General features: G+C 50.7%; 1 protein-coding gene across 1 annotated transcript; it reads left to right on the forward strand.

Moving 5' to 3' along the window:
* Window positions 1–8821: 8821 nt before the first annotated feature.
* Window positions 8822–14254, forward strand: DLX6 (distal-less homeobox 6). Its single transcript, XM_004265565.3, has 3 exons — window positions 8822–9664; window positions 10912–11105; window positions 12912–14254. The coding sequence occupies exons 1-3, from the start codon at window positions 9229–9231 to the stop codon at window positions 13161–13163; spliced, it is 882 nt and encodes a 293-aa protein (XP_004265613.1). The 5' UTR covers window positions 8822–9228; the 3' UTR covers window positions 13164–14254.
* Window positions 14255–15555: the final 1301 nt, after the last annotated feature.

Consider the following 15555-nt stretch of genomic DNA (forward strand, 5'->3'; position numbering starts at 1 on the left):
ACGCGAGTGACCGAACCCGCCCCGGCAGGCGCGGCCCAGCAGCTTTGGCAGTTGGAGACAATTCAGCAGTCAGGCAAGTTAATCCTGAACTGATTTGTTTCGGATCCATCTGCAGGACGCCGGATACCGCTTTCGGCTGCCGCTGCAGACACCTGCCTCCCTCTCCACCCCCGGCCGCTGTGCCTGTCGCATGAAGTTGGAGAGAAGAGACGGTAGGGTGAAGAATGGCCCTCAGCAGAGTTCCAGACAGCACTTCACATCTCGACAGTTAAAGTTCTCCTCTAAGAATTCCTGGCTAATATTTAGAACATCAGCAATGTTGATCGATAGCCGTCCTAACAGACTGTCCAAAACTGTCCCAAACCAATCTCAAAGCTTCCTTGGACGGAGAAGGATCCCCATGAAGGCTCTTTGTCACCTACCTGGGGGCGTCTAACACCCACGTAGCCCTCAGAGAAAAAGGACCCCATTTCCCTGCATGGGGCGGGGGGGAAGAAGTCTGCTCACGTTGCGTCTTTCTATTCCATATAGAATTAAGAGCTGGGCCCTTGTGGGATTCTCTTTTCCTAACTACTCTCTGAGGATCCCGCCAATTCTGCCGGGATTTGCTGGGTTCCAGTAAAACTTGGCGCACGCGGAGTGGGCTGTGATGGGAGGAAAAGGGAGGGGGACGCATCTCCTTTCTTCCAGATAATTGGGACCCGCGAAACGAGGAGGGGGTAGCCCTGTAGGGAGAGTTATTTACCGTCCTCCACCTGAAATAAGCAAGACCAATAACGAGCCGCGCTTTTCTCCCTGTTTACTCCATCCCCATTCAGCGATTGGCAAAACAGACCCTGAAGGCAAAGGCAATAATTGCTCCGCGCTCTCCTGACTAGGGAAGTGTGTAGGCATTCGAAGTGTACTAAAAATAAACGGAGGAGCGAGAAAATGAAAAGGGGACAGAGTGACAATTTGCCGCAATTAAAGCGTCTGCGCATGTTGCCGGAGGAGCAGGGACCCACAGTGGTTTTTGTTTTCCCAGGTCTGATGATGTGACTAACTCGTTAGGGAATTTTCGTCTCAGGTTGTGTGTATGCGCGTGTGTGATGCGCCGGCGTATATTCAGCAGCCGAGGAGGCCACTGCAAGGGCCGTATCCGTGGCTCAGCCTGGGACCATATCTGAGCCCTTGAAAACCCGTTTGTCCTCGGGAAAGAGCCGGGTCCAGCTCCCTCAGCCCTCCCCCTGACCCGCCAGCCGGTCTCAAGCGAGAGCCTCTCCGCTAGCCCTCGGCCGCCACCTCTTCCAGGAACTTTGGGGCACGTTTTCAGCTCTAACTTTGGGGCACGTTTTCAGCTCTAAGGTGTCTAACCTTAAAGGGTAAAAACATAATAATGTTTTTATGTCACGCTTATGTCACCACCACCAGAAATGCAAAGGATAGGGAGTGAGGAGGGAGGGTAAGCGTGGCGGTTAGCCAAATCAAAGCTTGGGAGACATTTTGAAAGCCTGCTTGAAATATTACTCTTAATTTTTGGAAGGCTTTCAAGAAGAGAAAGGGGGTGGGGATGGAGAGGACCACAGCTTTCTCCTGTCTGTCACTGGAGCGTCCAAACAGAGAGGGCTCCAACCTCCCCGCACGCGAGAACACACAGTGGGAAATGGCTTCAAGATACAGTAGGGCTCTCTTTCCCTAAACCCTACCTGAGCCGTAAACTTCGCGAAAAGGGAGGGAAGGGGGAGTCCTGGGTGTCAAAAATCTGCATTGCCTCGAACCCGGAGATCTGAAGGGTAATCCCAGGCCCTGCACCTCTGCCTGGGCCTGGCTCAGGCCGCCCAGCCTCGCGCCCAAACTGGCGCCCCAAGTTGATCAGTCCCCTCCCCCTCCCCTCCCCCCACCCTTTTCTAGGGCCACGGAAGAGGGTGGGGACGACACTGTGCAGCCACCGTCCAAGTCCAGCTTGGGCTGGCTTCAATGAAAACTGGCAAGCCCGGCGAGTCTCGCAGAAATTTTCTTCGACCCTAATTCAATTTCAAAGCGGATTTTTACTATTAAAATCGCTGCCGAGCAGCACATTGAATTAATCTGACTGTACGGTTTTAATTACAGTGAGGCTTTCTCTACAAATCTGTACAAGACAGTGGCTGGCTCTGGGAGGATCTCTGCCTCCTGAATTCCATTATCCGGCCCCACGTTCCCCGCAGACAGCGGCGCGTGGGAGCCAGATGCGGGCGCGGGCGTTCCTGTCGCCTTCTGCTTCTGCCCGCCCTCCGGCTCCTGTCCTCCCCCGTCCCTTCTTTCACCCCAGCCCCGAGGGGAGCCCTGGACGCCCGCCTGTCTGTTGGCTGCCCTGAAATCCCCAATCGCTGTACTCGCTTTTAAACTCTTGGGCCCAAGACCTTTGTGCCTCCAGAGCCTCCTTCTTAAAATGACTCGTTTGTCCAGGGAGGGTGACCGCTTTTGTAACTTTTTAAAGGGTCCTCCAGCTTCGACTTGGCAACGCGATCTAGGTGTTTGAAGGGAAAGCAGGCTAAGGGACAGGGGGCAGAGGGGAGAAAGTGGTAAAGGAAACTAGTGGGAGGGCCACTAGGTTTGGGGTCTAGCCATCCCCCTAGGCCCCCAAGTAAATACAGGTGCAGCAGGCCCGCTGGCAAACAGGGCTGCTTCTATCAGCCTTAGTTCTGTTTGTTCGCTGAACAACTAACACTGTGGGGCAGTGGTCCCTAATGAACACGATGGAAAGAAAACTTGAAGAGAGGTAATCTCAAAATGAAGCAGATTCACACCCATTCTCTCTCCTGTTCACTCTAATTTTTCTTCTCTGTCAAACTCCCTTTCTTTCTACATCCTCTGCTTTTCCACTCTCTCTGTTTCGCCTCCACCCAGAATGTGGGAAGAAAGATGGTGAGCCCAAATAGGAACCCAGATGTGTGTCCAAATGGACACAACTCTCAATGTGTAGAGAAGCAAAGACTTGGAGCTCTGAGGGAGGGGCCTCGCTTGACAGACAGAGAGGGAGAATTTTTGCTCTCTGCAAAAAATTAGTGAAACCTACAGAAAAATACTATTTCATTCCCCTGGGTGGGATGGGGAGAGCTTTCTTTCTCCTAGAGTTATATAAAAGGGATTTTATTGTGAACAAAAGAAAAGAGAAAGGGCATAGTTAGGGGAATGAGTTTGTTTTAACAACCCTCACTTCTAAGGGCTCTCAAACTAGTTGCCCTCTAAGGAAAGTGTTGCTAAAACCTAATAAATTACCTTTCCACTTATTGGGATGTTAGAAAATAAAGGGAATAAGAAGTGCCTATGTACAGGCATGAGCATGAAAATCACCAGAGCATTGACATCTCAAGGGTAGTCAGGTACAGAACAACTCTGTAATGAAAAATGGTTTTCATTTCTTTTTCTGTTGTAACTAGAGAACCATCTAAGAATTCACATGATAGCAAGAGGATGTGCTCCATCCCAGGTTTTCTGAAGAGTTGTCCCAAACCTGGCTCTCCTTTAATGTTCAGGCATTTGCTGTGACTTTGTTGTTGTTACTGCTGATGAAGGGATGCAGGAATTAAAACAGAGGATGCTTCGAGGCATTTAGGAAGACGCTTGGCCAGCTATATTAACTCCTTATTATGCCTAAAAATAGTCAGCCATTTCCTGTTGATGCTTGCTCCCTGCCACTCCGGGACTGCATTTATCCTCCAATGGTCAGGGGTCCTGGTTTCCAAAGACTGGCTTGATTAAAGCTGACTTCTAACACCTCTGCCTTCCACCTTCCCCAGCTACATTTCCCAGCAGGGCAAATATGGGGGGCTCAGCTTTGGTTTATCCGACAGATTAAAAAGACAAACAGTACCATTTATCTTGTTCTAATCTAAGTATTCAAACACTGTTGAGTTCTTTTTTTTCCTGGACAGAGAGAAAGAAGAGTATTTGTGTATTATTACAGAGTGGGGTCCTATGCTTGATAAAAGAGAGGAAGAAAGGGAGGGAAGGAGGGAGGCTCAGTATACAGCCTCAACCTCAGAACCGAGGAAAGCAGAAATATGTGTTTTTCCACTCCCACCCCACCCCAATCCATTCTAGGCCCAGCACATTGACTCTGTCTGTTAGGAGAGCTTTGGATGATCAGAGCCTGGAAATGGGGTCAGGGAGAAGCAAAAGGTGTTGAATTTGAAAATCTGGTTGGACTCCAGGTTCAAAAAGACCTGGAAGAGGAGCCTCTAAGTTGGAACATTCTTAGTTACTACTCTCCAAATTGGACAGTCTAGAAAAAGTCTGTGAAGCCCTCAGTAGGTACCACTGGCCCTTGTGGGCCCTTGCCATCCATGTTGGGGTTTTCTAGCTGTCTGTTCTTGGGCCCAAGACTGGATAGATGAGAGAGGTGTTGTCCCCAGACTTCAGTGAGCCTCTTTCCGAGTGAGGAGTAAACAGGGACCACTTTTTAGTTGCATTTGGGGGAGCCTAGGAGGGGAGGGTGCTAATATGGCATTATAGTTTTGTCACTAGAGAAAACAATGCCATAATATCAGTGCTTTCTTGAAGAGTATGATACTTTTGACTACTCCTGAAGATGCCATCACTGGCCTGGGCTAAGAAAGGGACAGAGGCAGCTCTCGTGTTCCCCCCACGCTTTCCCAGGTGTGTGTGTTGGGGGAGGGGGCAAAGGTGCCTGGGTTTCCAGGATATCGAGCACGCTTTTCCTACACACATACACAAACAGCATTTTACGTTGAATGGGGTAAAGACTAGCAGGAATTTCTTTTTTTCCACCAATGCCTCCCGTTGAGAAGGGGGTTCTTAGCATGGCCATGTAAATCAATACCGAGTTATTTCTTTGAATTCAAAGGCTATTTATCCAGGTCTAATTTCTTTAGAATTAACGTGATAACTGAGCCTAACTTAGCAACCAGACCCAGCCAGGCCCTGCCTGGCTTGAATGTACTTCTACAGCCCGAGGAGGCTGCAAACCCTCCACCGGCACCCAATCTACCTCCTGACCTATGCGCGCTGCAAACACTAGTCCATAGATAGAATGGCAGGGGACTTTCCACCCAAAGAGACTGCTCCTCCCACGGTGGCCCTGGGTGCGCTGACCCACGCACAGGGTCTAGTGTTGGCAATCAGTTGGTATTTCTCTCTAAATAACACTGACGGCCGGAATACAAGCCCCAACACCTCAACGTCTTAAAAAGCAAAAGGCAGTTTAGGCCTCAAACCCTGCCTCTTAAAACTTTTTAGTGAATATGACCCTCACCTACTATAGGCCCTAAAAGAGACTTAGGTCTCCAGATTGCCGGCTTTACTTCTGTTTTGAATGATAAAAACTTCTTAGGCCTCACCTGCCCTCCTCCTCCAACCCCCAGGGCTGGCTCGGGTTCCCCAGCCAGCAAGACAAAGAGGTTGGAGCCAGGACCGGGTTGGCGGCTGGCGACCAGCAGGGCGCAGGGGCCTGGAGCCCCTGAAGTGTGAGACTTCGCTTCGAAGCCCTGAAGAATCCGGGAGTTCTTGACTCTCAAGGATGGGCTGGAGGTGCCGGCTGGACGAGAACAAACCAGGGGCGACTTGCCTTAGCTCATTACCGCCGCCCATGACACTGGGCGAAGGACTTGGCAGCCCAGATGCCGGTTCATTTGGAGAGAAGAGGCCGAGGGCAGCGGGCCCCCTGCCTCAAGCAGCCACTGAGCGCCGAACTCCTCGCACCGAGGTTGGTGGCAGAGGCCACACGTGGCAGCCACTCGCCGCGGGCCACCTTGGCGCACTGTGTGGGACCACACTAGCTCTCTCGCTAGCTATTCCCAGGACTAGGTGGAAAGCTGGACGCTCAAGCCTGCAGTTTGGATTCTACCCTGCAAGCGCGCACAGAGACCTCTATCAAGCTGGGAAGAACCCCTCGCCCTCGTTCGCTCCACTCCCCAACCCCTGGCTGTCTGAGCCCATTCTGGGTCGCTCAGCAGGTCTTTACCTTACGCAAAAACTGCTGCCTCGGTGCAGCTGCATGCTTGCTCCCCTGGAACACAGTCCTGGGATTTTATCCTCTATCTAATGGGGGAGGGATGAGAGCCCTGTAACTACTACTCGGACGATTCCCGCCCTCCGGGCTTCCTTGGGTATTAAGCAAACAAGAAAAAAAGAAAAAGAAAAAGAAAACAATAACTTTGCAAAGAGAGGCTGCTACGCCCTGGATCTGGTGCTCAGTGCAGGGACCTTCCCGGGCCTGGCCACAACTCGCCCCGCTCGGGGTGAGGCCAGAGTCGGGGAAGTCGACGAGGAAAGCAGTGCACCTGCGAGCAGAAAGAAACACACATGTACGGAGGCGGGGGCGAGGGGGGCCTTCACCGTGTTAACAGCAAGCTGCAGGGGATAAAGCAATAAAACTGCCACGTCTACCTGCTGGCTCTGAGGACATTACAAACAAACTCGGCGCGCAGCCCGGGTGCACCGAGAGCACGCCAGCGGAGGGGGGAACCTTCTCTTTTCCTGACTCTCCCTTCTCCACCCCCACCCCACCCCCAGATACACACCCTACACACATCTCCCCCTTACCCAGCCCACCTTTCATTTTCCTTGAAGCCTTTTTTGTTGTTGTTTTAATTCACTGCCGATTTGTAAACGCATGGATCGGGTTACTGGTTCGCGTGTTAAAGTGCACCTCTTGTTAAAAGGAGAGGAACAAGGCACACCACTTAAAAATGAATTCAGAGTTACTGAACCGGCTCCCGAGGCTCAAAAAGTTAAGCGCGGCAGGCTAGGAAAGGGAGGGGGAGAGGAGAGTAAACGCTGCTGCCCGGGGAACCCTGGTGAAAACCCACGGGCAGCGAGTTTCAGGTCATCTGATAAAATGGAGGAAGGAAGGAAGGAAAGAAAGAAAAAGAAAAAGGCAAACTAGTCTAGCCACGCTTTGAGACCCGGGGCTGGGAGCTGGGAAAATCAATTAGCATAAGCTGCTATCGCTCCGCGTAACTTGTAAATAGAGTCCGAGCTGCCTATCCGCAGTCACCTTTTCTGAAGTTACGGGGGCAAGCGGCACCACTAAATTCTCCATTTCTCAGCTTCCTTGGGTCACATATCCTATGGAGTCCAAGCAAATAGGGTGCAAAGAAGGCCCCCGTAGTTTTCCCAAAGGAGACCCACACTCGTCCCCGCAACCTCTAGACACTTTGGCCCGGAGTTGTTAGATTGTACATTTCTCGATGTGGCCAAAGGCTCGCGGCTTGGATCTATTCGCAGACTGAAAGCTGGCGCCGAGCCCATGGGGGTCTGCATACCTTGCCCCCCAGTCCTGGTCCATTGGCAGTGCCGACTCCCGGAGCATCCCCGCAGTCCCAGGTCGGGGACCCGGGCGCGGCCCGGCCAGCCCTCCTCGGCGCCAGGTCCCCAGTCCAGCTCTCCTACCTGGTGGCTGGGCCTGAGCGGCACGCTGGGGCTCCTCTGTCTCTGCTCGGCTGCCTCGACCTAAGTGGGTCTGGAGACTAGAGGGAGAAAGGCTAGATCCGCAGCCCTGGGCGGCTCCGAACTTAATGTCTTTCCCCAGTCCATCTTTGAAAGAGAAGTGGTTCTACCACCTGGATGTGCGGATATAAATCCCCTTGCAAATAATAAATGGATTAATAATAACAAGGTATGAAGTTCTTTTTATAGAAAAAAAGGAGAGAATTGAAACTAAATGCGGCAGTTAGACAACCATTTTGATAAGAGGATAATTGAGGCGACACTGGTGTATAATTAGAGGATAATTTATGCTATATCCACTTTTATTCCACCTCCCAAAATAAACCCAGTCCATAATCATTACAGGCAAATTGTTCTGAATTTTATAGCAGCAATTTGAACAAAGTACTGCAGTTAATCATGGGAGATTTTTGTGTATTCCTGATTAGAACTCTAATTGCCTCCTTCCAGAAAGTAAAAATAACTGTAAAACGACTCTATTTTTATCATTAACAATGTTGACAATAAAATAAAATCAATTGGAATTGTAATCGAGAGACAAATTTAGGACGAAGGCACTTTTACTTGGGTAGTTTATATTGTAATCAAGATTTGCCAGACCACTAACCGCATGTATCATTTGCATATATTTGAAAGCATTACAGTAGCTTCTGTTTTCAATAGGAAAAAATGCATTACTGTCAGTCCTCCAACGATTTGCTTTTAGAACAAGCTGCGCGTTCTGGGGAAAAAAAGACTTCTCCCCCCCTTTTTTTGTTCACTATATAAGAAATAACGACCTGAAACGGCAGGAACCTCGCCAGAATAGGGTCTGATTTTTCTTTTTCTTTACTACCCCCCCATGGGGTGGGGCCCAGGTGTGGGGGGCTCTTCTTCCCTCTGTGGTTTCAATAAAGTACGTCTAGAAAAATCCACGGTGACAGGGTGCTCCCGCGGGACTGCAGTGGGACTGGGGGCGGGGGGAGGAGGTCAAGGGAGGGGGCCCTGCTTTAAATGCGGAGGACACTGCTTCTGAGCACAGGCAGCCTGCTAGGGTGCAAGGGGACTGAGAGAGAGCAGCCCTCTGCCAGGCTGTTCCAGGGCTGCGGTATTGGGAACTGAGGCTCCGGGTTTGGGGGCTCGAGCTGCGGCGGGAGGCGTCGGCGACAGGCCGGGTGGAGGCACCTCCCTCCCCGGAGGCCCTGTGCGCGGAGCTGAGCGGCCCCCGGCTGCAGCTCGGGGCTGGGATTGGAGTTGCCGAAGGTAGGCGAAGAACTCGGCGAGCCGCGCACACACCAGTGGAAGCCGTGCGCCGGTGACGTCAGGGGGCGACTGACCAATGGGGAGGCGCTGCCCTTTGGAGACAAACCGTTCGACTCGTGGCGTCTGCATCAAGTCTGAAAGCAGACGCGCAACTTTCGCAGAATCCACCTTAAAATCTCTGCCTTAAACTGCACCAGCCCCCAAAAAATCCAAGGGGGGAAAAGAAGGGGGGGAGAGCAGATTCCCCCCTCCCCCCTCTCCTCTCCCATCCCTCCCCCTTCCTCCTCCCTTTGAGTTAACAAGGCCCCGCTCACTATATCTCTTTATATTAAATATATATATATATTAGAGAAGAGCGAAGGAGAGGGAGAACCACCTCCGCCCCCTCTCTCTCTTTTTTTAAATTTTTATTATCATTATTATTATTTTATTTTTATTTTTATTTTGCAAGGATCCCAAGAGCTAAGGTGGCTGCAGAGGGGAGAGCGGCGCGAGCCAAGTGGGGGAGGGTGGAGGAAACCCGGGAGAAGGCTTTCTCCAGCCCCCAAAGTTTTGATGATGACCATGACTACGATGGCTGACGGCTTGGAAGGCCAGGACTCGTCCAAATCCGCCTTCATGGAGTTCGGGCAACAACAGCAGCAGCAACAGCAGCAGCAGCAGCAGCAGCAGCAGCAACAGCAGCCGCCGCCGCCGCCGCCGCCGCCGCCGCCGCAGCCGCACTCGCAGCAGAGCTCCCCGGCCATGGCAGGCGCGCACTACCCTCTGCACTGCCTGCACTCGGCGGCGGCGGCGGCGGCGGCGGCCGGCTCGCACCACCACCACCACCAGCACCACCACCACGGCTCGCCCTACGCATCGGGCGGCGGCAACTCCTACAACCACCGCTCGCTCGCCGCCTACCCCTACATGAGCCACTCGCAGCACAGCCCTTACCTCCAGTCCTACCACAACAGCAGCGCGGCCGCCCAGACGCGAGGGGACGACACAGGTGAGAGGCCGCTGGGGCAGCTCGCTTCTCCCGCCTCCCGGCTGCCCCCTACCCCGCCCGCCCCGTTTACTTCCTCAACGCCGGGGCCTCCGCCGGCCCCCTCCCCCAGGCGGCCCGGCGCGCCCCCGGCCAGGCCTCGTGCGCGCCCGCTCTCCTGGCGCCGGCCTGCCGGCCTCGCCCGGCCGGGCCCCTTCCCGCAGCCGCGGACCCTCGGCTTCCTCGAGGCTGGACCCGTCTCGCTCCCTCGTCTCTGGCGCGCCGCTCGGGCCGCGCCTCCGGCTCGGCGCGGGCTTCGCTCGACCTGTTGGTCCGCACTGCGCTCTCCAGCCCGCTGGGTCCGTGCGCCCTTTGCTTCCCTCCTCCCCTCCGGGTTGTGAACCGCGTTTGGCCGGACTGGGGACATTTCTGGGCCGGAACTGGGGAGCGTGTTTTGCTCCCCAGCCTAATCTGGGCGGCCAGTGGCCTACTTTGCGTGAGGCGCCCAGTGCGCTTCGGTGACCCGGGGAGAAGCTGGCGTGGCCTCCGGCTCTGGTTAAGCTGGTGACAACTGGGCTCTTTCCCGCAGGCTTTGAGGTGTCTCCCACACCCACCCCTAACTGGGCCCCCTCCCTTGGGTTTTCGATACACTGTTGGCTGCTCCTTTGTTCGTGGAGGTGAAGCCCAGGGCTCAGCACCCTTGGGGGACAAAGTTGCCGCGTGGGCTCAGCCTGCTCGGGTGCTGGTCTGAGCGGCTCGTTGTGTTTTGTTTGGGGTTTTGGTCCCTCTCAGCAGAATCATTTTTGAACACACCGGGGGATCTTGATGCACCGGGCTTGGAGCTAGTGACATCAAGCCAGCTGGCCGCAAAATCACTAGGGTGGCTCAAGCACACCTTAGGGCACTGTAAAGCCAGGCCGAGGGGCCCCGCTCCGCGGAGAGAGCAGTCGCCCAGCGGCGCCGCGCGCCCCAGAGAGCGGCTGGCGCCGCCTCCGCTGCGGCAGAGCTAGGCTGTTTGCCCCGGGGCCCAGGGCGCTCCCTCTGTACGGCCACCGCGCATTATGAGAGACAGAGTCAGGGGTCGGAAAGAGGCTTTTGCAGCCGCTGGGAGCACCCGGGCACTGTGAACCCAGAGAGGTCAGGGTGGCGTGGGGACGCTTCGAGGAAACGCTTATTGGCTTTGGGAAGACTCGGCACAGGCCAGGCCAAGCTCAGGGAGACTGCAGCAGTAGCCTCACGGGTGACCGCTCCTCTGTATCCTTTGTTTGCAGATCAACAAAAAACCACAGTGATTGAAAACGGGGAAATCAGGTTCAATGGAAAAGGGAAAAAGATTCGAAAACCTCGGACCATTTATTCCAGCCTGCAGCTCCAGGCTTTAAACCATCGCTTTCAGCAAACTCAGTACCTGGCCCTTCCCGAGAGAGCTGAACTGGCAGCTTCCTTAGGACTGACACAAACACAGGTAATTCCCGAGAAGCCCGAGTATTCCTGAAATGCTGACCCCACTTTCAGATTGGGCAGGGAGCACATCAGGAGGAACTCTTGGCCTAGTCAACCAAGGATGGAAGGAGCTTAATGACAAATGCCTTTGCTCCAGTTACGCATTTTCCCGGGACAACACAGTTTGGAATAAATGACCTGGTGTTGAATACTGGATTGGATTTGCACATCCTCCCAACCCTCGACGACCCCACCCCAGCCTAGTGTCCTTTGGCGACCAAACTGATAGTTTAATCGAGTCCTGTTCCAGAGTAGAACAACACAAAAGAGAACAAGCAGGAGAAAGAGAAAAAGATGTTCAGGTCAGGAGACAGAATAAGACCCATGTTTCTTAAGGATCTTTTTGTGGGCCCTGGGACTTAATAAGGATTTCAACTCATTGGCATTGAAAGAATTACGAAGTGAAAGGGGGGTGTGTTAGCCAGACAGGCATAGGTTCCAATAGGATTTAGTAAGGGGACCAAGGCACAAACTCTTCATCCTAGGATGCGTGAGGTGAGTTTTTCTGAAAATTGCCATAAACTCAGTGGTTAAATCGTCCTGGTTGACTGGTTGATGCAGGCTAAGGTACCTCCCTGGATCACAGAACTTGGGAGCAATGGCAGAGCTGGAGATCAAAGAGAAACGTGCCCAAATTACAGCAGGTGAAGCCTCAGTTAAGTACAGTTGCTGAAGTTCTCCTGTCCTACTAATTTGAAAGACATATGGGGCATTTCAGACTTCACAGGAAGAGGTTTAGGCAGGTGTATTAGGACCCTGGTCATAAAGCCGGGCTGCAATCACCTGTGGTTTTTGTCCTTGTCGATTAATTTAGCTGCATGGGGTGGTAGGCCTCATCTGAAATGGGTGATCTTCAGCAAGGGGACTTCAGGTTTTATGAGACTCTTGCTGGGGAGTGATTCTGTGGTGCCTTAGAACAGATGCTCCTCAAGCTCTTCTTTTCAATTCAGCCTGCTTTCTCTTGCCATGTTGCCACTGGAGCCATGTCTAAAGGGATTCCTGCTACTCAGTAACTTGTATTCCTCTTGGAAAAGCAGACTCCTAGGGCTAAGTAATTTTAAAGGTAAAGGAAGCTGTACCATAGGATGTCCTTTTTCAAATACAGTAGATCTGGGATGTTAGCTTAGATATGCTCCCGTCTTAGATTCCTGGTTCACATTTAACTTTCCGGAGCCCTTTGACTTTTAGTGACTGCACTGACAATCATGACCACAGTTTGACTGAGCAACATACAAAGTAGGGAACGAGTGAGGCACAGTCCCTAATCCCTGCAGGATTATGTCAGAAGATGCTCCATGTACAGTCTGTGGCCTATGCAGTATATGCATAGGTATAGTCAAGGCATTTGGTTATAAATGCACAGGCTTTCATCTGTTCTTAGTCATTTGCACACAGTACACGCAGAGATGCCAGGCTATTTGAGGAAGTGCATTCAGTTGGCTTTCCGTTTAAAACTACTCCTTTAGACTTTGAACCCAGCTATTTCATTCGCCTTTATTCTTGTTTTATTCTTATTTATGCTGTTGTTTCAAACCTAGGCTTGCATCTAACTGAAGAGTTACAATGACTTTAGGTATCCGGACAAGATACCAAGTAAATGGTGGGGGTGGGGTGGGGTTGGGGAGAGGGGAGCGGCTAGAAAGAGGTGGAGGAAGGCGGGGTCTTGAGGGCTTGGCGTTCGCGGGTTTTTTTTTTTTCTTTTCTCCCAGCTATAGGCACTGGTTCGATGTTTTTCGGGCCTAATGATGGCTGCTGCGTTTCGTTCCAGGTGAAGATATGGTTTCAGAACAAACGCTCTAAGTTTAAGAAACTGCTGAAGCAGGGCAGTAACCCGCATGAGAGCGACCCTCTCCCGGGCTCAGCGGCCCTGTCGCCGCGCTCGCCGGCGCTGCCTCCGGTGTGGGACGTTTCCGCCTCGGCCAAGGGCGTCAGTATGCCCCCCAACAGCTACATGCCCGGCTATTCGCATTGGTACTCCTCTCCACACCAGGACACGATGCAGAGACCACAGATGATGTGAGTTATCCGAGGGAAATCGATACCCTAGGGAAACGTCTGAACAAGGCAAGGAGGATCCGGGACCTGCTTGCATCTGCCAAACCGAGCCAAGGAGCAGGCTTGGGAGGACTCTTATGTGTGGCCAGACCGTCTGGGTGCTTGCTCCCTCTCTCTCTCCTCTCCCTTCCCCTCAGCCTCTCTCTCTCTCTCTCTCTCTCTCTCTCTCTCTTCCTTTTTTTGCCTCCCTCCTTCCTTCCCACCTTTTTTTTTTTTCATTTCCTTTCTTCATCTGCCTTTTCCCTTGAGCAGCCTCAGTAATTGATTTTGCATCTTAGAGAGAGAGAAGGAGAGATAGAGGTACAGAGAGGATGGGGGGGACTGGTTTCTGTGCCAGCACTCCTGAAACCTCTCACTGTAAGGATATTTTCCCTTACCCCTTGGGATCCAGGCGCTGAGCCTCTTTTTCTCTTTGGGAGTATCCATCAAAAGGACTTTTTTTAACAGACATTTTCCCCCACCAGAAGAATCTGCGCAAACATGGCAGCGTTTTTACTTGTTTAATGAGCTTAAGACATTACATGATGAAAGAGAAGCATTTCGGACTCCTGCATTTTTATTTACAATCCCAGACTGACGAAAGAAAGAAAGAACGAAAGAAAGAAAAAAAGAGAGAAAGAAAAAAGAAAGAGAGAAAGAAAGAGGGAGGGAGGAAGGAAGGAAGGAAGGAAGGAAAGAAAAAAGAAAACCTCACATAACAGCCCTACTCTAAGGAAAAATCAGCTGTAAGATTAGAACGTTGCCACAGAGGGAACGCTGCATGTTTTATCAAAATGCAATGAGCAAGAATGATGATTTAAACAAAACAAAACAAAACCACTTTTCCCCCACCCCTACCCCCAAACCCTGAACTGGAATCAGGAAAGACAGAGGAAACAACCAAAATCACCATTCTATTGCTTTGACATCTTTACTAGGTGAATTGGTGGCATTCACTAAGCTAATAGGGACATTTATATCAAGAAACATTTCTGTATATATTGTTGAATTTTAGTTGTACATATACTTTGTATGTTTTTGTCTTCTTTCATATATGGAGTAAAAGCCACAAAACGCTGGGAGTGTCCTGTATATTTCTCTCTGTGTGTCTCTATCTCACCACCCCCTCCTCCCTCCTTCCCAGTATATTTTCTATCACTCTTAAAAGAATTCCTATTTCCTAATATGGGAAACCCTATATATAAACATCAAATGCCTGCAAAGATAGCAGTTTGCAGCACTGGCCTTTGTCTTAAGTACTTTAACATTAACCATGGGTGTTTTCTCAGCTTCCTTTATATATTATAGTTTTATTGTAATTTCTACACATTTATCTATTTTAAAAAATCATTAGAATGATCTAACCCCAGGTTAACCTCTAGACATCCAGTAGTTTCTAGTGCTGACACTGAGTATTCTCCTTTCCCTTTCCTCAGCCAAAATAATACAGCTGTATTTGTCTTTGTTTGGAAGCAGCTTTTTTTAACAAAAAGAGAGGAAAGAATAAAAGAAAAAAACAGAAAGTAAATGCACAGTTATGACTACTTCATGTTTACAACACTTTGCAAGCTAGCTACATAGGAAAATACACAATCCTGGAAGAAATACATCCTTCCGATCTTGTGGAAAGCACAGAAATAATGAAAATGAAAAGTCCTTTCGTTACACAAGCAGGAAGCCCCATACTGCGAGAATTAATGGCTACAGACCTGGGCATCCTTCAAATTATGAACCTTGAAACCACTGAGCCATTTATCAGAAGTCAATAGAGATACTCAGAGTGCTCCATATAATGACAGCGACATACAGTCGTGCAAAAGGACAGTCACTATAATTAGACACAAAGCAAAGACTACTTACCAATATACCCGTTCCTTTTTTTGTTGAGCAACTTCCACGCTCAGTCAGTCTTCAGAATGGTTTAAAACCGATCAGTCTTGTCATTTTCTAGCATTCGTATTGTTACATTAGGAAAAATGTTTTCTTTTCTTTTTTCCCCCTTCCTACTGTGAAACTTTGGGTTCGTAGCTCCCCAGGATCAATTCTGAACAAAGCCTCCAGCTGCAGTGCCATCCAATTTGAAGCAGACATTGGGGACAATTTAAGGTTTTTATCCACAAGAAGGTTTTTTTCCATTCTCTTAAATGCAGCCATAATTAGAGTAATTTTTCATGTAGCCCGCTGATTACAGCGTTTTTACCGTCAAAGATAATTACCTGTAATTTTCTTCCACTTTTAATACTAAAAAGCCATCTTTATTTAGATTCAGGAACAGGAAAGGCGAAACAAAAGAGGGAAATTATTCTGTTATTCATACACAAATTGCAGAGACGTAGGACCTAAAATTGAAAATTAACCAAAATTATAATGCTGAAAAG

The sequence above is a fragment of the Orcinus orca genome, chromosome 9 (genome assembly GCF_937001465.1).
Source record: "Orcinus orca chromosome 9, mOrcOrc1.1, whole genome shotgun sequence".
Lineage (NCBI taxonomy): Eukaryota > Metazoa > Chordata > Mammalia > Artiodactyla > Delphinidae > Orcinus > Orcinus orca.

Excerpts from the sequence above, each read along its gene's own strand:
- DLX6 (XM_004265565.3), top strand. The coding sequence starts at position 9,229 with ATGATGACCATGACTACGATGGCTGACGGCTTGGAAGGCCAGGACTCG. Across the intron at positions 9,665-10,911 it reads GACGCGAGGGGACGACACAG|ATCAACAAAAAACCACAGTG; the intron begins GTGAGAGGCCGC and ends CTTTGTTTGCAG. Across the intron at positions 11,106-12,911 it reads TAGGACTGACACAAACACAG|GTGAAGATATGGTTTCAGAA; the intron begins GTAATTCCCGAG and ends GTTTCGTTCCAG.